Source organism: Bubalus kerabau, chromosome 4 (assembly GCF_029407905.1).
Source record: "Bubalus kerabau isolate K-KA32 ecotype Philippines breed swamp buffalo chromosome 4, PCC_UOA_SB_1v2, whole genome shotgun sequence".
NCBI lineage: Eukaryota > Metazoa > Chordata > Mammalia > Artiodactyla > Bovidae > Bubalus > Bubalus kerabau.
Genome location: NC_073627.1, coordinates 139,950,343 through 139,967,158, shown reverse-complemented (window position 1 = coordinate 139,967,158; position 16,816 = coordinate 139,950,343). Strand labels below are relative to the sequence as shown.

At 41.3% G+C, this 16,816-nt stretch overlaps 1 protein-coding gene across 4 annotated transcripts in view; it reads right to left on the bottom strand.

Moving 5' to 3' along the window:
* DOCK5 (dedicator of cytokinesis 5) overlaps positions 1 to 16,816 on the bottom strand; it is a 278,035-nt gene that overhangs the window by 117,919 nt on the left and 143,300 nt on the right. For all 4 annotated transcript variants that reach the window (XM_055578761.1, XM_055578762.1, XM_055578763.1 and 1 more), the window contains exons 11-13: positions 11,997 to 12,069; positions 7,210 to 7,352; positions 4,529 to 4,654 (exon numbers count right to left, since the gene is read on the bottom strand). In XM_055578761.1, the coding sequence (XP_055434736.1) occupies positions 4,529 to 4,654; positions 7,210 to 7,352; positions 11,997 to 12,069 (342 nt within the window). The remainder of the gene's footprint in view (positions 1 to 4,528; positions 4,655 to 7,209; positions 7,353 to 11,996; positions 12,070 to 16,816) is intronic.

Here is a 16,816-nt window from a genome sequence, read left to right as displayed (position 1 = left end):
AAATGTAAATTCACTTTGTCCAAAGAAAAAACTCATCTATTACATTTTTTTTAGGTTTCGGTCTTGCTGAAGCAGTAAAACGGCCATCAGTTACAGGAAGAATACCAATACTTATTTTTATAAACAGCAAGAAGACAAACATTTTCCAAGAATGTTGATGAAAATGTATTAGGGTGAAACAGCTCTGTAGATGAAGCAGATGAAAACTACTATTCGTGAGAAAAGAAGAAGATGATCTCCATTTTAGAACTCTTTCATTTCTTCATTCCACAAATATTCTTTTAGTACTCACTATGTATACAAATGCATGAGGCCATCAAATTATTTTGTGTGTGCATGCTCAGTCTCAGTCGTGTTCAACTATTAGCAAACCAATGGACTGTAGCCCACAAGGTTCCTCTGTCCATGGGATTTCCCAGGCAAGAAGACTGGAGAGGGTTGACATTTCCTCCTGCAGGGTATCTTCCCCACCCAGGGACTGAACTGCGACTCCTGCATTGGCAGGCGGATTCTTTCCACTGAGCCACCAGGGAGCCCATCAAATTATTACTGCTCCTTAATTTCACCAAGGAGGAACAAGAGTTTCAATTAGTTTAAAAGAACCTGGGGACTTCCTTTGTGGCCCAGTGGTTAAGAATCTGTGCTTCTATTGCAGGGGGCACAGGTTCAATCCCTGGTCAGAAAACTAAGATCCCACATGCTCTGCAGGGCAGCTAAATTAAATAAACAAATAAAAATTTAAAAAACCTGAATTTTTATGCACTAGATAACAGTTTGGTTTTCAAGAATTTTTCTAACATGCCAAAGATTGTTCATATTTTTTCTAATGAATATACAACATATTTGTGTTTTAACATTTATATTTTATGTAATCAGATCAGATCAGATCAGATCAGTCACTCAGTCGTATCTGACTCTTTGCCACCCCATGAATTGCAGCACACCAGGCCTCCCTGTCCATCACCAACTCCCGGAGTTCACTCAGACTCACGTCCATTGAGTCAGTGATGCCATCCAGCCATCTCCTCCTCTTTCGTCCCCTTCTCCTCCTGCCCCCAATCCCTCCCAGCATCACAGTCTTTTCCAATGAGTCAACTCTTCGCATGAGGTGGCCAAAGTACTGGAGTTTCAGCTTTAGCATCATTCCTTCCAAAGAAATCTCAGAGCTGATCTCCTTCAGAATGGACTGGTTGGATTTCCTTGCAGTCCAATGGGACTCTCAAGAGTCTTCTTCAACACCACAGTTCAAAAGCATCAATTCTTTGGCGCTCAGCCTTCTTCACAGTCCAACTCTCATATCCATACATGACCACTGGAAAAACCATAGCCTTGACTAGACGGACCTTTGTTGGCAAAGTACTGTCTCTGCTTTTCAATATGCTATCTAGGTTGGTCATAACTTTCCTTCCAAGCAGTAAGCGTCTTTGAATTTCATGGCTGCAATCACCATCTATAGTGACTTTGGAGCCCAAAAACATAAAGTCTGACACTGTTTCCATGGTTTCCCCATCTATTTCCCATGAAGTGGTGGGACCGGATGCCATGATCTTCGTTTTCTGAATGTTGAGCTTTAAGCCAACTTTTTCACTCTCCTCTTTCACTTTCATCAAGAGGCTTTTGAGCTCCTCTTCACTTTCTGCCATATGGGTGGTGCCATCTGCATATCTGAGGTTATTGAGATTTCTCCCGGCAATCTTGATTTCAGCTTGTGTTTCTTCCAGTCCAGCATTTCTCATGATGTACTCTGCATATAAGTTAAATAAACCGGGTGACAATATACAGCCTTGACGTACTCCTTTTCCTATTTGGAACCAGTCTGTTCCATGTCCAGTTCTAACTGTTGCTTCCTGACCTGCATACAGATTTCTCAAGAGGCAGATCAGGTGGTCTGGTATTCCCATCTCTTTCAGATTGTGATCCACACAGTCAAAGGCTTTGGCATAGTCAATAAAGCAGAAATAGATGCTTTTCTGGAACTCTCTTGCTTTTTCCATGATCCAGCAGATGTTGGCAATTTGATCTCTGGTTCCTCTGCCTTTTCTAAAACCAGCTTGAACATCAGGAAGTGCACAGTTCACATATTGCTGAAGCCTGGCTTGGAGAATTTTGAGCATTACTTAACTAGCATGTGAGATGAGTGCAATTGTGCGGTAGTTTGAGCATTTTTGGCATTGCCTTTCTTTGGGATTGGAATGAAAACTGACCTTTTCCAGTCCTGTGGCCACTGCTGAGTTTTCCAAATTTGCTGGCATATTGAGTGCAGCACTTTCACAGCATCATCTTTCAGGATTTGGAATAGCTCAACTGGAATTCCATCACCCCCACTAGCTTTGTTCATAGTGATGCTTTCTAAGGCCCACTTGACTTCACATTCCAGGATGTCTGGCTCTAGGTGAGTGATCACACCATCGTGATTATCTGGGTCATGAAGATCTTTTTTGTGCAGTTCTTCTGTGTATTCTTGCCATCTCTTCTTAATATCTTCTGCTTCTGTTAGGTCCATACCATTTCTGTCCTTTATCGAGCCCATCTTTGCATGAAATGTTCCTTTGGTATCTCTGATTTTCTTGAAGAGATCCCTAGTCTTTCCCATTCTGTTGTTTTCTTCTATTTCTTTGCATTGATTGCTGAAGAAGGCTTTCTTATCTCTTCTTGCTATTCTTTGGAACTCTGCATTCAGATGTTTGTATCTTTCCTTTTCTCCTTTGTTTTTCGCTTCTCTTCTTTTCACAGCTATTTGTAAGGCCTCCCCAGACAGCCATTTTGCTTTTTTGCATTTCTTTTCCACGGGGATGGTCTTGATCCCTGTCTCCTGTACAATGTCACGAACCTCATTCCATAGTTCATCAGGTACTCTATCTATCAGATCTAGGCCCTTAAATCTATTTCTCACATCCACTGTATAATCATAAGGGATTTGATTTACATCATATAATACACATATATAAAGTTCCTCAAGGGGATGATGTTCTTTTATCACTACAATGATCAAGGAAGTAAATGGGTCAAATTAAGGAATTCTCAAGAATACATATGCAGATCACTATCACGTGGTGGCAAAAAAGATGAAACTACAGTAGGAAACTGCACAACGTTTACATTCCTATCACCACAAGTAAGGGGAAAGCCAGGAACACAGCTGGAGCTAAAGCCAACGGAGCAGGAGGTCCAGCTGAGTCTGAGCTGAGTGGGCACCTTGCTGGAGTTTCCTGTCAAGGAGCCCACAGTGTTGATGTCATCATGAGAAGAGGCACGTGCAGATGAAGCAAGTAATTCTCGGGACAGAGATACAGCTATTTAGTGCTACTTAATGGGTGGTCTAGGAAGTATTTCAGAAGGACTTGTGCAGAACACAAAGGAAGAGAAAGCAAAGAGAAAATTTTGAGTTACTTTTAAAAGCGCTCTCTTGGGCTTGCATACTGGGTAGTTTTCTAAGAAACTGCAACTTGTAAATGATGAAATTTGATCTATGTTGCCTCGAGGGTCCCATTAGAGCACTCCAATGGTCACTGCAGCACTGTTTACAATAGTCAGGACATAGAAACAACCTAAATGTCCATCAGCAGAGGAATGGATAAAGAAGATGTGGTACATACATAAAATGGAATATTACTTAGCCATAAAAAGGAAAAAAAGTTGAGTCATTTGTTGAGACATGGATGGACCCAGAGACTGTCATATAGAGTGAAGTAAAAAAGAAAGACAAAAATCATATTCATACATATATGTGGAATTGGAAAAAACTGTTATATATAATCCTATTTATAAAGCAAAAATAGACACAGAGACATAGAGAACAAATGTATGGACACCTAGAGGGGGAAGGGGTTGGGATGAACTGAGAGATGGGCATTGACATATATACACTATCTGTGCATATGTGTCTTAAGTTGCTCAGTCATGTCCGACTCTTTGCGACCCCATGAACTATAGCCCACTATGCTCCTCTGGGAGAAGGCAATGGCACCCCACTCCAGTACTCTTGCCTGGAAAATCCCATGGACGGAGGAGCCTGGAAGGCTGCAGTCCACGGGGTCGCTGAGGGTCAGACACAACTGAGCAACTTCACTTTCACTTTTCACTTTCATGCATTGGAGAAGGAAATGGCAACCCACTCCAGTGTTCTTGCCTGGAGAATCCCAGGGACGGGGGAGCCTGGTGGGCTGCCGTCTATGGGGTCGCACAGAGTCGGACACAACTGAAGCGACTCAGCAGTAGCAGCATACTCCTCTGTTCATGGAATTCTCTAGGCAAACATTATCCATACTATGTGTAACAGATAACTAACAAGAACCTACGTATAGCACAGGAATCTCTACTCCTTGCTCTGTGGTGATCTAAATGGGAAGGAAATCCAAAAAAGAGTGGATACATGTATAGGTATAGCTGATTCACTTTGCTGTACGGTGGAAATTAACACAACATTGTAAAGCAACTACACTTGAATAAAAAAACTTTTTTAAAGTGATGGCTACATGTAAGAAAGTCCTAGAGGATGCATAACAGGTGAATCAAGCAAAGCATTTACCTGGAAGGATTATCTCAGGAAAGCCCATCTTCCGTGCGATAGCTGTGGATCGATCAACCAAGTGTGAAAAATTTTTCTGAACTTGCGTGAGGTCTCCTGGCAATAGCTTCAAGGACACCCAAAGTCCTTTAAAGAAAAAAAAGACAAAATTTTAGCTCTTTGTTATGATCTATATAATAAATGCACACTCGAATGTTAAGAAAAATATATGCCTGGTATTAATACACAGATACATTACTGTAAAGACATCAATTCTCCCCCAGTTAACTTAGAATTTTAATGACACTCCCAACAAAAGCATAGCAGGATTTCTTTGACAATTTGACAGAGAGGTAAACAGATGTCTGCTCTGGAGGGTGGGGGGAAGATGGTCCCTATCAGATACCAAAATACTATGAAGTTATAATAATGAGTGATATTAGTAGTAAAGATATCTAAATCAATGAAAACAATGAAATCAAGTACTATTATATACAGCTATTAAGCATACAGCAAAAGAGACATAACAAATCATGAAACAATGGATCAATTCCATAAACGTACTGGAATATTCTATTCTACTCAGAGCAGAATCAATCTAACCTCTCACCACACATTTTCATTAAAATAAATTCCTAATGTAAAAGATAATGGAAAAACAGACCAGAAATTAAAAAAATAAGTGTACAGCTTTCTGAACCATTTTTCTACATATTGAAACAAATGAAGAAATCACAAAAGCAAAATAATTATCTATACAAGCTGAAATTTTGATACTCATAAAAACACAAAAGGTATACTTCATATACCATACACTACATACAACTATAAAAGGCATGGCAAAATACTTACAAGAAATTATGAGTTTATACTCACTAGATGAAAAATATTCAGATTACAAATAAACAAAACATGAATACACAATTTACCAGGAAATACAAGAAGTTTATAAATACTTGGCTAGCTAGAAACTAAAAAGTATGCATCCTAAGTAGATGGACTATGACCTTTAGTATACAAAGAGTTTACAAAAACTGAGAATGAAAACTTTAGAAAAGTATAAATACATATGAGTGCCAGATAATTTCAAGTCATTTTTTTTTAATGCAACAGTTATAGAAGTCAACTTTTCACCCCTCAAACAGGTAAAGAATTTTAAACATCAGTTTGCCAAGCAGGCAGATAGTAATTAGTGCCTATCGACGGAAAGCATTCTGATAATATGTGCGTCTCCAGTCATAAGCTTATTCCCATCATCTAATCCAGAAATCCTACCTCCGGGAATTTTCTTGGGGAGATAGTCCTAAATATGAAAAAGATAGTATGTATCTTTCAGAGAAGGCAATGGCAACCCACTCCAGTACTTTTGCCTGGAAAATCCCATCGACAGAGAAGCCTGGTAGGTTGCAGTCCATGGGGTCGCTAGGAGTCGGACACCATCGAGCAACTTCACTTTCACTTTCCACTTTCATGCATTGAGAAGGAAATGGCAACCCACTCCAGTGTTCTTGCCTGGAGAATCCCAGGGACGGGGGAGCCTGGTGGGCTGCTGTCTATGGGGTCGCACAGAGTGGGACACGACTGAAGCGACTTAGCAGCAGCAGTATGTATCTTTTATAGTATATCTTATATATCTTCATATATAAAGATAGCCATACCAGAGTTATTTCAATTTATAATGGTGACAAACTAGAAAGTACTTAAGTATTTACCTAGGGGATTCCATGCTTGGGAAGAAAAAAATATAATCCAAGCAATGGAATATTACACAGCCACAAAAATATTTATGAAGAGCATGAAAACATTTGAAAAGTATTTTGTTAGGAAGGAAGAGAAGAAATATTTTCTTACAGTTTTGATTAAAAAAAAATTATACAGACACAGAAATTTAATTAGTTTAAGAATTTTCCACTCTAATAAATTATATCCTTAGGTTAGGAATTCTAAAACAACAGAAATATATTTGGTTATTCATTTTTAGAATATGTGTTTCTTCACATCTATTTCTCACTCAGGGTAACAATAGATGGCAATAGTTGTCAATAGATGGCAAACTAAATATGCCAAAAATAACGTTTCCTAATTGCTTCCCCTTCAGAAGACAATTACAAGGTGGTTTAAAAAGAAAGTAACTCTATCTTCAAAAACTGACCCCCAATCATCACTACCTTGGTATCTAAATTTTAACTATTTTCCCTTGTTACCCGAATTAAAATTTAGTTTCAATCAGCAAAACTAAGTCAACAAAATGACATATGGAGGTATGAAAAAATGATTGGCTGGAAAGCCCATTATTTTATATGAAATCATATTCATTTACATGACTTTGGTCTCTCTCTTCGCAGTTTTTGGAAATGTAATGGCATAAACCTATACAGAGAGTGGAACATAATTATCTTCAAACTCTTTTTCTTTGTGCCTTAATTTAGAGCATTGGGATCATAGAGCAGACAAAAGTGAGGAGACATATCAGATGAGAATTCATTCTACACAATTTACAAAATACAGCTGCGAGACAAGGCTCTCAAGTCCGAACTGCCGTCAGTGTCAGTCGGAAGTTGAGGTGGGCAGTCCCCAGCAGGGTCTGTTTTATATCAGACAAAGATAATGAAAGGGCCAGAGTCCAAGGACTCAGCTCTGAGGGCCACCACTCCCGAACCCCACCAGAGCCCCCTCCCCGCTTGGTACACAGGGCCGAGTACCTTGTCCTTTGTGATTCACTTCTTTGGTTGCTATCACTTTATTCAAGACTGACGTGAGTGGTTCATTCTCCCCGATCACGTGGGATGTTATCAGGGGCGACATGATTAGCTGCCTCTGTCGGATATATGTTTCCATGGCAATTCTGGGAAAATGAGAAATAACCAGTAAGACAAAAAGAGGAAGTCTCTGCAGCAGAGCCTCAGATACTGCTGGGTCTGATGGGCCTATCATTTGAAAATATAAATAGTAAAGCAACCTAACTACAGGATACTTTCCATCTTTACTTTCCCACTGGGTGCCTATCTTAGCAAATTCATCTCAAAATGACTTGGGGGGGGGGGAAGGGGAAAAAAAAACAACTCAGGAACAAACAAAACTGATGGTCATATGATTAGACTGAAACCAGAGGCAGTGCTTGATGTGCTTTCCAAGGTGGGAGAGGCCAAAGGAATGGAACTGTAGAAAGGTGGAAGCAAGGGCAAGAGACCCAGCCCCCAGTTCTGGTTCTACTTGACAGTAAGCTCTGCCGGAGTCTCCCCTTCAGGCTTCAGTTTCTTCATCTGTAAGGAAACAGACCTTAAAACACATGCCTTGAAAGCTCCCACCTACTGCCAACACTCAGTGTACAAGAGTGCTGCGTATGCAATGGATTGTGGATGGTGTTTGTAGAATCCCATGTGATGACGACCTATATATAGGGTTGCAACGCCACAGGCACCAGCAAACAAGCCTCACGTTAACAATCACATCAGGCTGAGATTCTTACAGGGTGATCAAAGAGGGAAGTACAGCCCCCATTCTATGGAAAGCACAAGCACTATTGGGAACTCCCTATCCGCCTGTGTAGAACATTGGTCGCCAGTCTTCTCTGCTGTGGTTTTGGTCTCCTGCCCACAACACACAGGCCAGCTTGCTCTGCAGGGTTCAGACCTGTATCCTGACAATACACAGTGCGGGGAGCAAGCTCCGCCCGTGGCAAAGGTCATGAGGAAGGAGGCTCGGCATACGCAAAGGCGGGATCAAGCTTCAGGAGTCTCCCTGGAAATTCTTGAGCATCTACCCCCAAAACCCGAGTCTGCCTACTTTCTGCTTTGTGCTTTCACCTACACCTCAGACTTTACGGGGGGCTGTCCCCCACTACCTCACTCTGAAAAAAGAGTTAGCTTACAGCTCCAGTTAATAATTCCTGCGTGTGACAGTGTTTCAACCTACAAACTCCTTTGGAAATCCTCTAGCCTGCCTGAATAGGTTTTTCCGGCCACATGTGATTGCTCAGAGCCTCCCAACTGTGAGAGGCATGAGATGTTCTAAACTGTCTAAATACAGATTCTTTGAGCAGTTAAAAGATTGATTAGAAATTGTCTTGGTGAAGGGTTTTTCACTTGTTGGGCCAATGTTTGCTGCTAAGTCTCCATATCCCTTACCTGCTGTGTCCCTGGCAGTGTATTGATTAATATAATTGGTGTAAATAGTAGTTTTAATGTTTGTAACCTGGGACCCTTGAGTTAATTCTTTTTCTTGTTATAGCCCACCACACCTTTGCTCTGTAGGAATGCAACTTTATCTAATGCTTTTGGAGGGTGGCACTTGACTCATCAATCACCTTTAGAGAAAAGTAAGTTTTCTGAAGAAAGGGACTTAAAACATTAACAGGCCTCCGGGCCAGAAGATGATGCAAATCACCTAAACTTTTGCATATGATAAGTTTGCAGGAAGAAAGCCTGGCTTACTGCATGACTCTACCCCTTCCCCCATTATCCTCTATGCATAACTTAAGGTATAAAAACTACTTTGGAAAATAAAGTGCAGGCCTTGTTCACCGAAACTTGGTCTCCCCATGTCGTTCTTTCTCTTGCCTTCTGGTTGAGTTATTCAGCCTCTTTTCTTCACTGAATTTCCTCACTGAGCTATCCTTATTTCAGCCTCTTTTCTCCATTGAATTTCCTCACTGAGCTATCCTTATTCTATTACTATTTATATCCTTAATTAAAGTTTAATTAAGCAGTTGTTTCCTGATCCTCGCCGACGCGGTCCCTGCTTCGAATTCCCTGGATCCACCGGGGCTGGACCCCGGCAACACAGGAAGCATACTGCAGTACAGGAGCATGGTGGCTCAGTTGGTAAAGAAACCACCTGCAATGCTGGAGAACCAGGTTCGATTCCTGGGATGGGAAGATCCTCCGGAGAAGGAAATGGCAACCCACTCCAGTATTCTTGCCTGGGAAATCCCAGGCTGGATGGAAGAGTCTGGCAGGCTACAGTCCATGGAGTCGCAAGAGCTGAACACAGACTTAGGGACTAAACCACCACCACCACACTGCACTACGTTCCTAAAAAGTGGGATTGCTGCAGTATGCGTTGTTTTCAAATGACACCCTCTCAGTCTAGCAGGATATGTGTATAAAACTCTCCCAATACAATCGCTGTAAAGCTTCTGAGGTTAAGTTACAAAAGCTCTGCCATAAATCTTGGAGTTCAATGCCAGAGGCCATGATTTGCATCGTGAAGGCTTTAAAGTGGTTGCCGGCTGCAAAGTGAGTGGTAATCAAATTAGGGCTGGGCTCCTCGGAGACACAAAGCTTGTTTTATTCTGTAGTGGAGACAATCTGAGGACTCAGCGTTTCAGCACAACTGCTAGAAAGAGTTGGTTCTGAAAGTAAGCGGGAGGCACATAACCAAACCAGAAACCCACTTCATAAAGTGAGAGAAATACAGAGAAATGCTTTGGAGACAATTCATATCCATAATACTGCTCCTGTTCTACAATTATTTATATTATTTGTATGGAGCAGATTAAATTTAATTCCATGAATGCTGCCTTGATTATTTATATATACACACATAATATTGTATCATATTTTTTTGTTGTTTAGTTGCTAAGTTGTGTCTGACTCTTTGCAGCCCCATGGAATGTAGTCTGCCAGGCTCCTCTGTCCATGGGATTTCCCAGGCAAGAATACAGGAGTGGGTTACCATTTCCTTCTCCAGGGTATCTTCCCAACCCAGGGATCGAACCTGGGTCTCCTGCATTGGCAGGTGGATTCTTTACTGCTAAGCCACTGGCGAAGCCATTGTATCATATTACCATATAGTATTTCATATAATGCTCAAGAATCTGCCTACAATGCAGGAGACCCGGGTTCGATCACTGGTTTGGGAAGATGCCTTGGAAAAGGAAATGGCAACCCACTGCAGTATTCTTGCATGGGAAATCCCATGGACAGAGGAGTCTGGTGCGTTACAGTCCATGGGGTCACAAAAAGTCAGACACAGCTGAATAACTAACAGTTCATATTCATGAATGCTGCTCCTAGTACATATATACACAGTGCCTAATAATATATGTATATATAGCAGAAACAACATTCATAGATATGAAAATTATCTTTATCATAAGCATGTTTTTATAGTTTATATATTCATGTCTATGCTATTTATTTTAATATTTATTGTATTATACAAGACACAGCAAACTGCCAAGGTTTTATTAAACTTTTTCTATGTATAAGTTGTTTAAAATTTTTGTGTGGTTAAATCAATTTCTTTTTTTCAGTCAAATCTCTGGTATTTGACTCAGAAAGACTTCCCACACATCACATGGTATAAAACTTTTATTTTCCTATAGTACTTTAAGACTGTTGGCTCTTACCCTTTTATGTGTTATCATCTGGAAATTATGATGGTTTAAGTTGGGAGATGAGGATTTAACTTAGTTTTTGAAATGGCTGGCTAGTCTTGAACAATAGCTTTTGCATGGCTTATCTTTCCCCACTGATTTTTAAATATCATTTAAAAATAATTTTAAAACTAACATAACCATATTATTGGGGTTGGTCAAAAAAGTTTGTTAGGGGATTCTTCCGTAACATTTTATGGAAAATCCTGAACGAACTTTTTGGCCAACCCATTACTTATTATTAATAAAATCACATTAACTCAGATATCCCTGGGTCTAATTTCTGGCATTCTCAGTTTATCACACTGATCTGTGGTAGAGGCTCTACACTGGCCAAGACAGTCATCTTCCCTCACTGACATGACTGTCTCGTTAGGAGTTAGACACAGCAATGCTCCCAAAACCGCCTGTGCGAGGTTAAGTGGCACATGCCTGCTGGGGTCAGTCGTGATGTTCACAGGCACGCTCACTCAGTTACACGGATGGAAAACAGCTCTGCAGCGTCCCCCAGTGGCCCACTCAGGGCTCCAACTCCCGAGGCTCAGTAAGGGGGCTTGAGTGCAGGTCAAGGGGCATCCTTCCAGGCACTCCTGGGCCGGCTTTCCTCCGCTCGCAGGAACCCAAGGACTAGTCCACCCTTCACTCTCACCAAGTGTGCTCCCCAGATCTGCAGCAGCAGCATCACCTAGAAGTCTATTAGATGGAGACTCCAGACCTACCAGATGGCGTTCTGCATGCATCCCATCAAGATCCCAGGTGCTTCATGTACAGGCTACAGCCTGAGAAGCCCTGTGCTGTCCTACTTAATTCCTGGTCCTCTGTGATAACCATTCCATACGACAAAGTACAGGCAGACTCTGGCATTTATACGGTACCATAACCTGCTAGATGTGTCCCTTATACTGCTTCAGTCATTTCTGTAGAATCAGAAGAAGTTAGGTTACTCTCTTAAATTGCAGTCTAATACGAGGATTTTGAATATAATCTTCTGTCAAGAGTTTTCCTTGTCTAACTGGGCAAAAGGTTCTGAGCACTTGGTTCTGTGTAAATGCACCTCCCAAAGGCCTAACCCAGGTCTCAATTAACCTGGATAAGTGCCAAAGTACTTACTGTTGAAAGGGAATAAAATGCTGCTTTTCTTCATCATCCACCTTGCCATGAACAATATCAGTAATATCCATCACTAGGAAAAAGATAAAACTTAATTAAAGAAACTAATTGCTGGACTTCCCAGGTGGGGCGAGTGGTAATGAACCTGCCTGCATATAGGAGACCTAACAGATGTGGGTTAGACCCCCAGGTTGGGAAGATCCTCTGGAGGAGGGCATGGCAACCTGCTCCAGTATTTGCTTAGTCCCTCCTTCACTGTTCGCCTGAAACTATCACAAAATTGTTAATTGGCTATACCCCAATACAAAATATTTTTGGTGTTTAAAAAAAAAACAAATATAAAATTGAAAAAAAAAAAAAAGAAGCTAATTACTTTAGGCCTCAGTGAAGAACTGGAAAATTACAGTATCAGCAAACACAGAATCCTGGAGGAAGAGAGAGCAGGCAGAGATGTTTATTTTTTTGTCAATGATGACTCCCAATGTCCCTAGGCTGGCAGAAGAGCAATTCATCAGGGTCCTCGGCAGGGGTCTGGGTGTTCTAAGATCAACCCTGCAGACTACCCTCTTTAAAAACTCTAATATCCAGGACATGCCGGCAGCCTCAATGTCCAGTGACAGATGAATAAAGATGTGGTACATATTTACAATGGAATATTATTCAGCCATAAAAAGGAATGGAATTGGGTCATTTGTAAGTGATGTGGATGGACCTGGAGTCTGTCATACAGAGTGAAGTAAGTCATAAAGAGAAAACCAAGTATCTTACATTAATGCATACATATGGAATCTAGAAAGATGGTACTGTTGAATCTACTTGCAGGAATAGAGACACAGAGAAGAGACCTGAGGGCACAGCAGAAGGAAGGAGAGAGGGGGATGAATGGCGAGAGTGGCACTGACATATCCACACTGCCATGTGTGAAACAGACAGCTAGTGGAGACCTGCTGTGCAGCACAGGGAGCTCAGCTTGCTGCTCTCTGATGACCTAGAGGGGCAGCATGGGCAGTGGGAGGGAGGCGATATACGTTTACACATAGCTAATTCATGTTGTTGTACAGCAGAAACTGGCACAACATCGTACAGCAATTATCTTCCAATTTTAAAAAAATAAATAAAAATAATAAATATGAAAAAAATTCTACTAGACCAAGTTGCTTAATTCTTACACTGACAATTTTTAGTAAGCCCGCATTCTAAGACACAAGAGAATACATTTTTTTGGGGGGGGCGGGGCAGGAGTGTCAACAGAATAAAAGACCTGGGAGAGGAACTCACGACTTAAGTGGCCCACTGTCCCTCTGATGCGACATTTTCTCACCTGGTTTCCACATAAACCAAGGGCAGCAGGTCATTAGCAGCATAGATTAGAAGACCATGTATTGATTTGCTCTTTCACATATGAGAAGAGCTATTGAGGAAGCATTGTGCTAACCCCACTGCTTATATTATCTTTTTTATACAAATATTAATACCAGCCCTACTTTAAGAGATGAGAAGGGAGGCTCAAGAGGGAGGGGATATATGTATACTTATAGCTGACTGGCACTGTTGTACAGTAGAAATCAACATAACATTGTAAAGCACTTATTCTCCAATTAAAAATCAATTTAAAAAGAGGGGGTTTCTCTGGTGGTCCAGTGGTTAAGAATCCACCTTGCAATGCTGGGGATGTGGGCTTGATCCCTGGTTGGGGAGCAAAGATTCCACATGTTGCAGAGGAACTAAGCCTGCATGCCACAATGAAAGGTCCTGCATGATGCAACGAAGATACCGTGTGCTGCAACTAAGACCCAATGCGGCCAAATAAATAAATAACAAATTTTAAAAAAGAGAGATGAGGAAACTGACCCACAGGGAAATGTAGGTAATTTTCCCTAGGTCAGAAGTGTTAAGTGGTTAAAATCAGGGTATGAACCCAACAGTGATCACCCGGCAAACCATTTAACCAAACTCTGCCTGCTCCCTAGAGAACTAAGAAGTGGGGCATTGACTCCACAGGCAGCTGAGGGTAGACAAGGCCCCGAGGCAAGAGGCCATCAAGCCTTGGTTAATAAATTACAAACTAGTCATAAAACATGCACTAATAATCCACACCCTAGCTAACCTGTTTGGAGATTAAAAGAAATTCCAAGCTATGATGCAATAATCATAAGAAAAGCTAAGGAACCAGGAGGAAATGCTTGCTCAAAGTAACCTAAACACGTAATGTATTAGGCTTGGGAATTAATGTTAGTGTAAGGAAGCTGTAAAAAGCAAGCATGACATGCACTTGCTGTCAGCTCTTACAAGACCCCGGCAAACATTGTGTGTTGAGTGCATACACGCACACAGACAAACACTGCAAAATTTGAATTTAAACCCCCAAGTAGGCAGTGCATTTGTGGACATCATCTAGTTACTGCTAACCTCTGCTGACGTTTGGCATCAAGGCTTAAACTAAATTAATCTCCATGCCCTGAACAAACATACACATGCACACACACAGAAACACAGGAGCAAATAAAAGCCTCAAGCTTGATGTTCCAATCTCCTTAGCCCAGTTAGAAGGACAACGACCTAGAAAACGCCTTCAACTTCTATGAAGGAATAGATTGCTGTGTAGGTGGCTAAACAGTCCTGGGCCAAGGCTGCTTGCCTTTCCTGGGATTTCATTTTAATTCACTATCACGAATAGTGTTGTCTCCTCTAGACACAACCTGGCCAACCTTGAGAGGAAAGGGGTGCAGGGAGGTTCAAGGGACCCACGACGCACACAGCCTCCTGGGGCGTCACCAGCCATGTGACCCACAGGTTGACCTTGACAATGTGGAGTTTCTGGGTCCTCGTTCCAGGAGCAGGATTGATGGCTTTCAGGACTACTTAGTGACCAAAATGTCAGAGTAAGACCAAAAATATATATCCTCCATTTAACAAACTACAGAGGAAAATGCAGGGCCTTCTGAAAGGTTATGGAGTCTGATTGAAGCCAATGACCCTCTTTGAAAGCAATGCTGCCTTTGATGAGTAAATTTCCTAGACAAACAGCTTTTCAAGGAGAATTTTATTCAGGTAAGATCAATACGTGGCTGCAGGCAAGGAAGATTCCAATAGACAAACAGAGGCTTTACCCAGAGGCTTGCTGTGTACAAGATACATAACTGGGCAGGGAGGGAGAAACAAACACGGGGTATTTACCCGAGCACCACCAAAAGCGAGTGCCTAAGGCTAACACTTACAACCAAATTCATTTTGCACTGTCTCTGGGTCTTCTCTTTCCTTCCTCCCTCTTTTCTTTCTTTTAAATTATTTTTATTGTGGAAAAACATGGAGCCTCCCAGGTGGCGCTAGCAGTAAAGAACCCACCTGCAAATGCAGGAGACCTAAGAGACTTGGATTCAATCCCTTAGTGGGGAATATCCGCTGGAGGAAGAAATAGCAACCCACTCCAGTATTCTTGCCTGGAGTATCCCACGGACACAGGGACCTGGCAGGTTACAGTCCATGGAGTTGCAAAGAGTCAGACATGACTAAAGCAACTGAGCATGCACGCACACATACATAACATGAAATTTACCATTTCGACCATTTAAAAATGTACAGCTCAGTAGCACTGAAAATTTTCACACTGGGACTTCTCTGACAGGCCAGTGCTTAAGACTTTGTCTTCTACTGTAAAGCACAGGCAACTCGACTCAATACTTTGACCTATATGGGAAAAGAATCTAAAAAAGAGTGGATATATGTATATGTGTAACTGCTTCACTCTGCTATACACCTGAAGCCAATACAACACTGTAAATCAACTACGGTCCAATACAAATGTTTAATAAAGAAGAAAAAAAGACTTCATCTTCTAATGCAGGGGGCGGGGGCTCGATTTCTAGACAGGGAGCTATGATGCCACATGTCTTGTGGCCAAAGAACCAGAACATGAGCAGCAGAAGCAATATGGTAACAAAATCAATAAAGATTTTAAAAAAGTCTTTAAAATTAAAACATTCACACTGTCATGCAGCCATCACCATTATCCACCTCCAGATGTTTTCCTCTTCCCAAACAGAAACTCTACCCCTTTAAAAAATACCTCCTGTGTCCCCTCACCCTGCCACCTGTGTCTCTAGGAACTACCATTCCACTTTCTGTCTCTGTAAATGTGATCATTCTAGATTCCTCATAAAAGTGAGTTATCATCTAATATTCATCGTTTTGTGACTGGCTTAATTCACTTAACACAGCATCCTCAAAGTTTCTTCAGGCTGAAGCATGTGATGGAATTTTCCAACTGCTTCAGGCTGTTCCACTGTAGGGACAGACCCTTTTGTTTATCCATTCATTCATCAACAGATACCTGGGTTACTCCTACCATTTGGCTGTTGTGACCAATGCGCTGCTGTAAACAAGAGTATAAGGACGGGCATGTACACACTGCTATCTTTAAAATGGATAACCAACAAGGAACTACTGTATAGAGTGCATGGAACTCTGCAAGGTCACATGACAGCCTGGATGCAAGGGAGGTTTGGAGGAGAATGGATACATGTATAGGTATGGATGAGTGCCCCTACGCTGTTCACCTGAAAATATCCCAATACTGTCAATCGGCTAGACTCCAAGACAAAATAAAAAATTCAAAAGAAAAAGATAGCCAAGATTGATTTATTGTATAGCCCAGGGAATTCTACTCAATATTCTGATAACCTATATGAGAAATGAATCTGAAAAAGAATGAATATATGTATATGTGTAACTGAACACTCTGTATATGGATAACTGAACACTTTGCCATACACCTGAAATACAACATGCAAATCAACTGTACTCCAATCAAAGATTTTTTT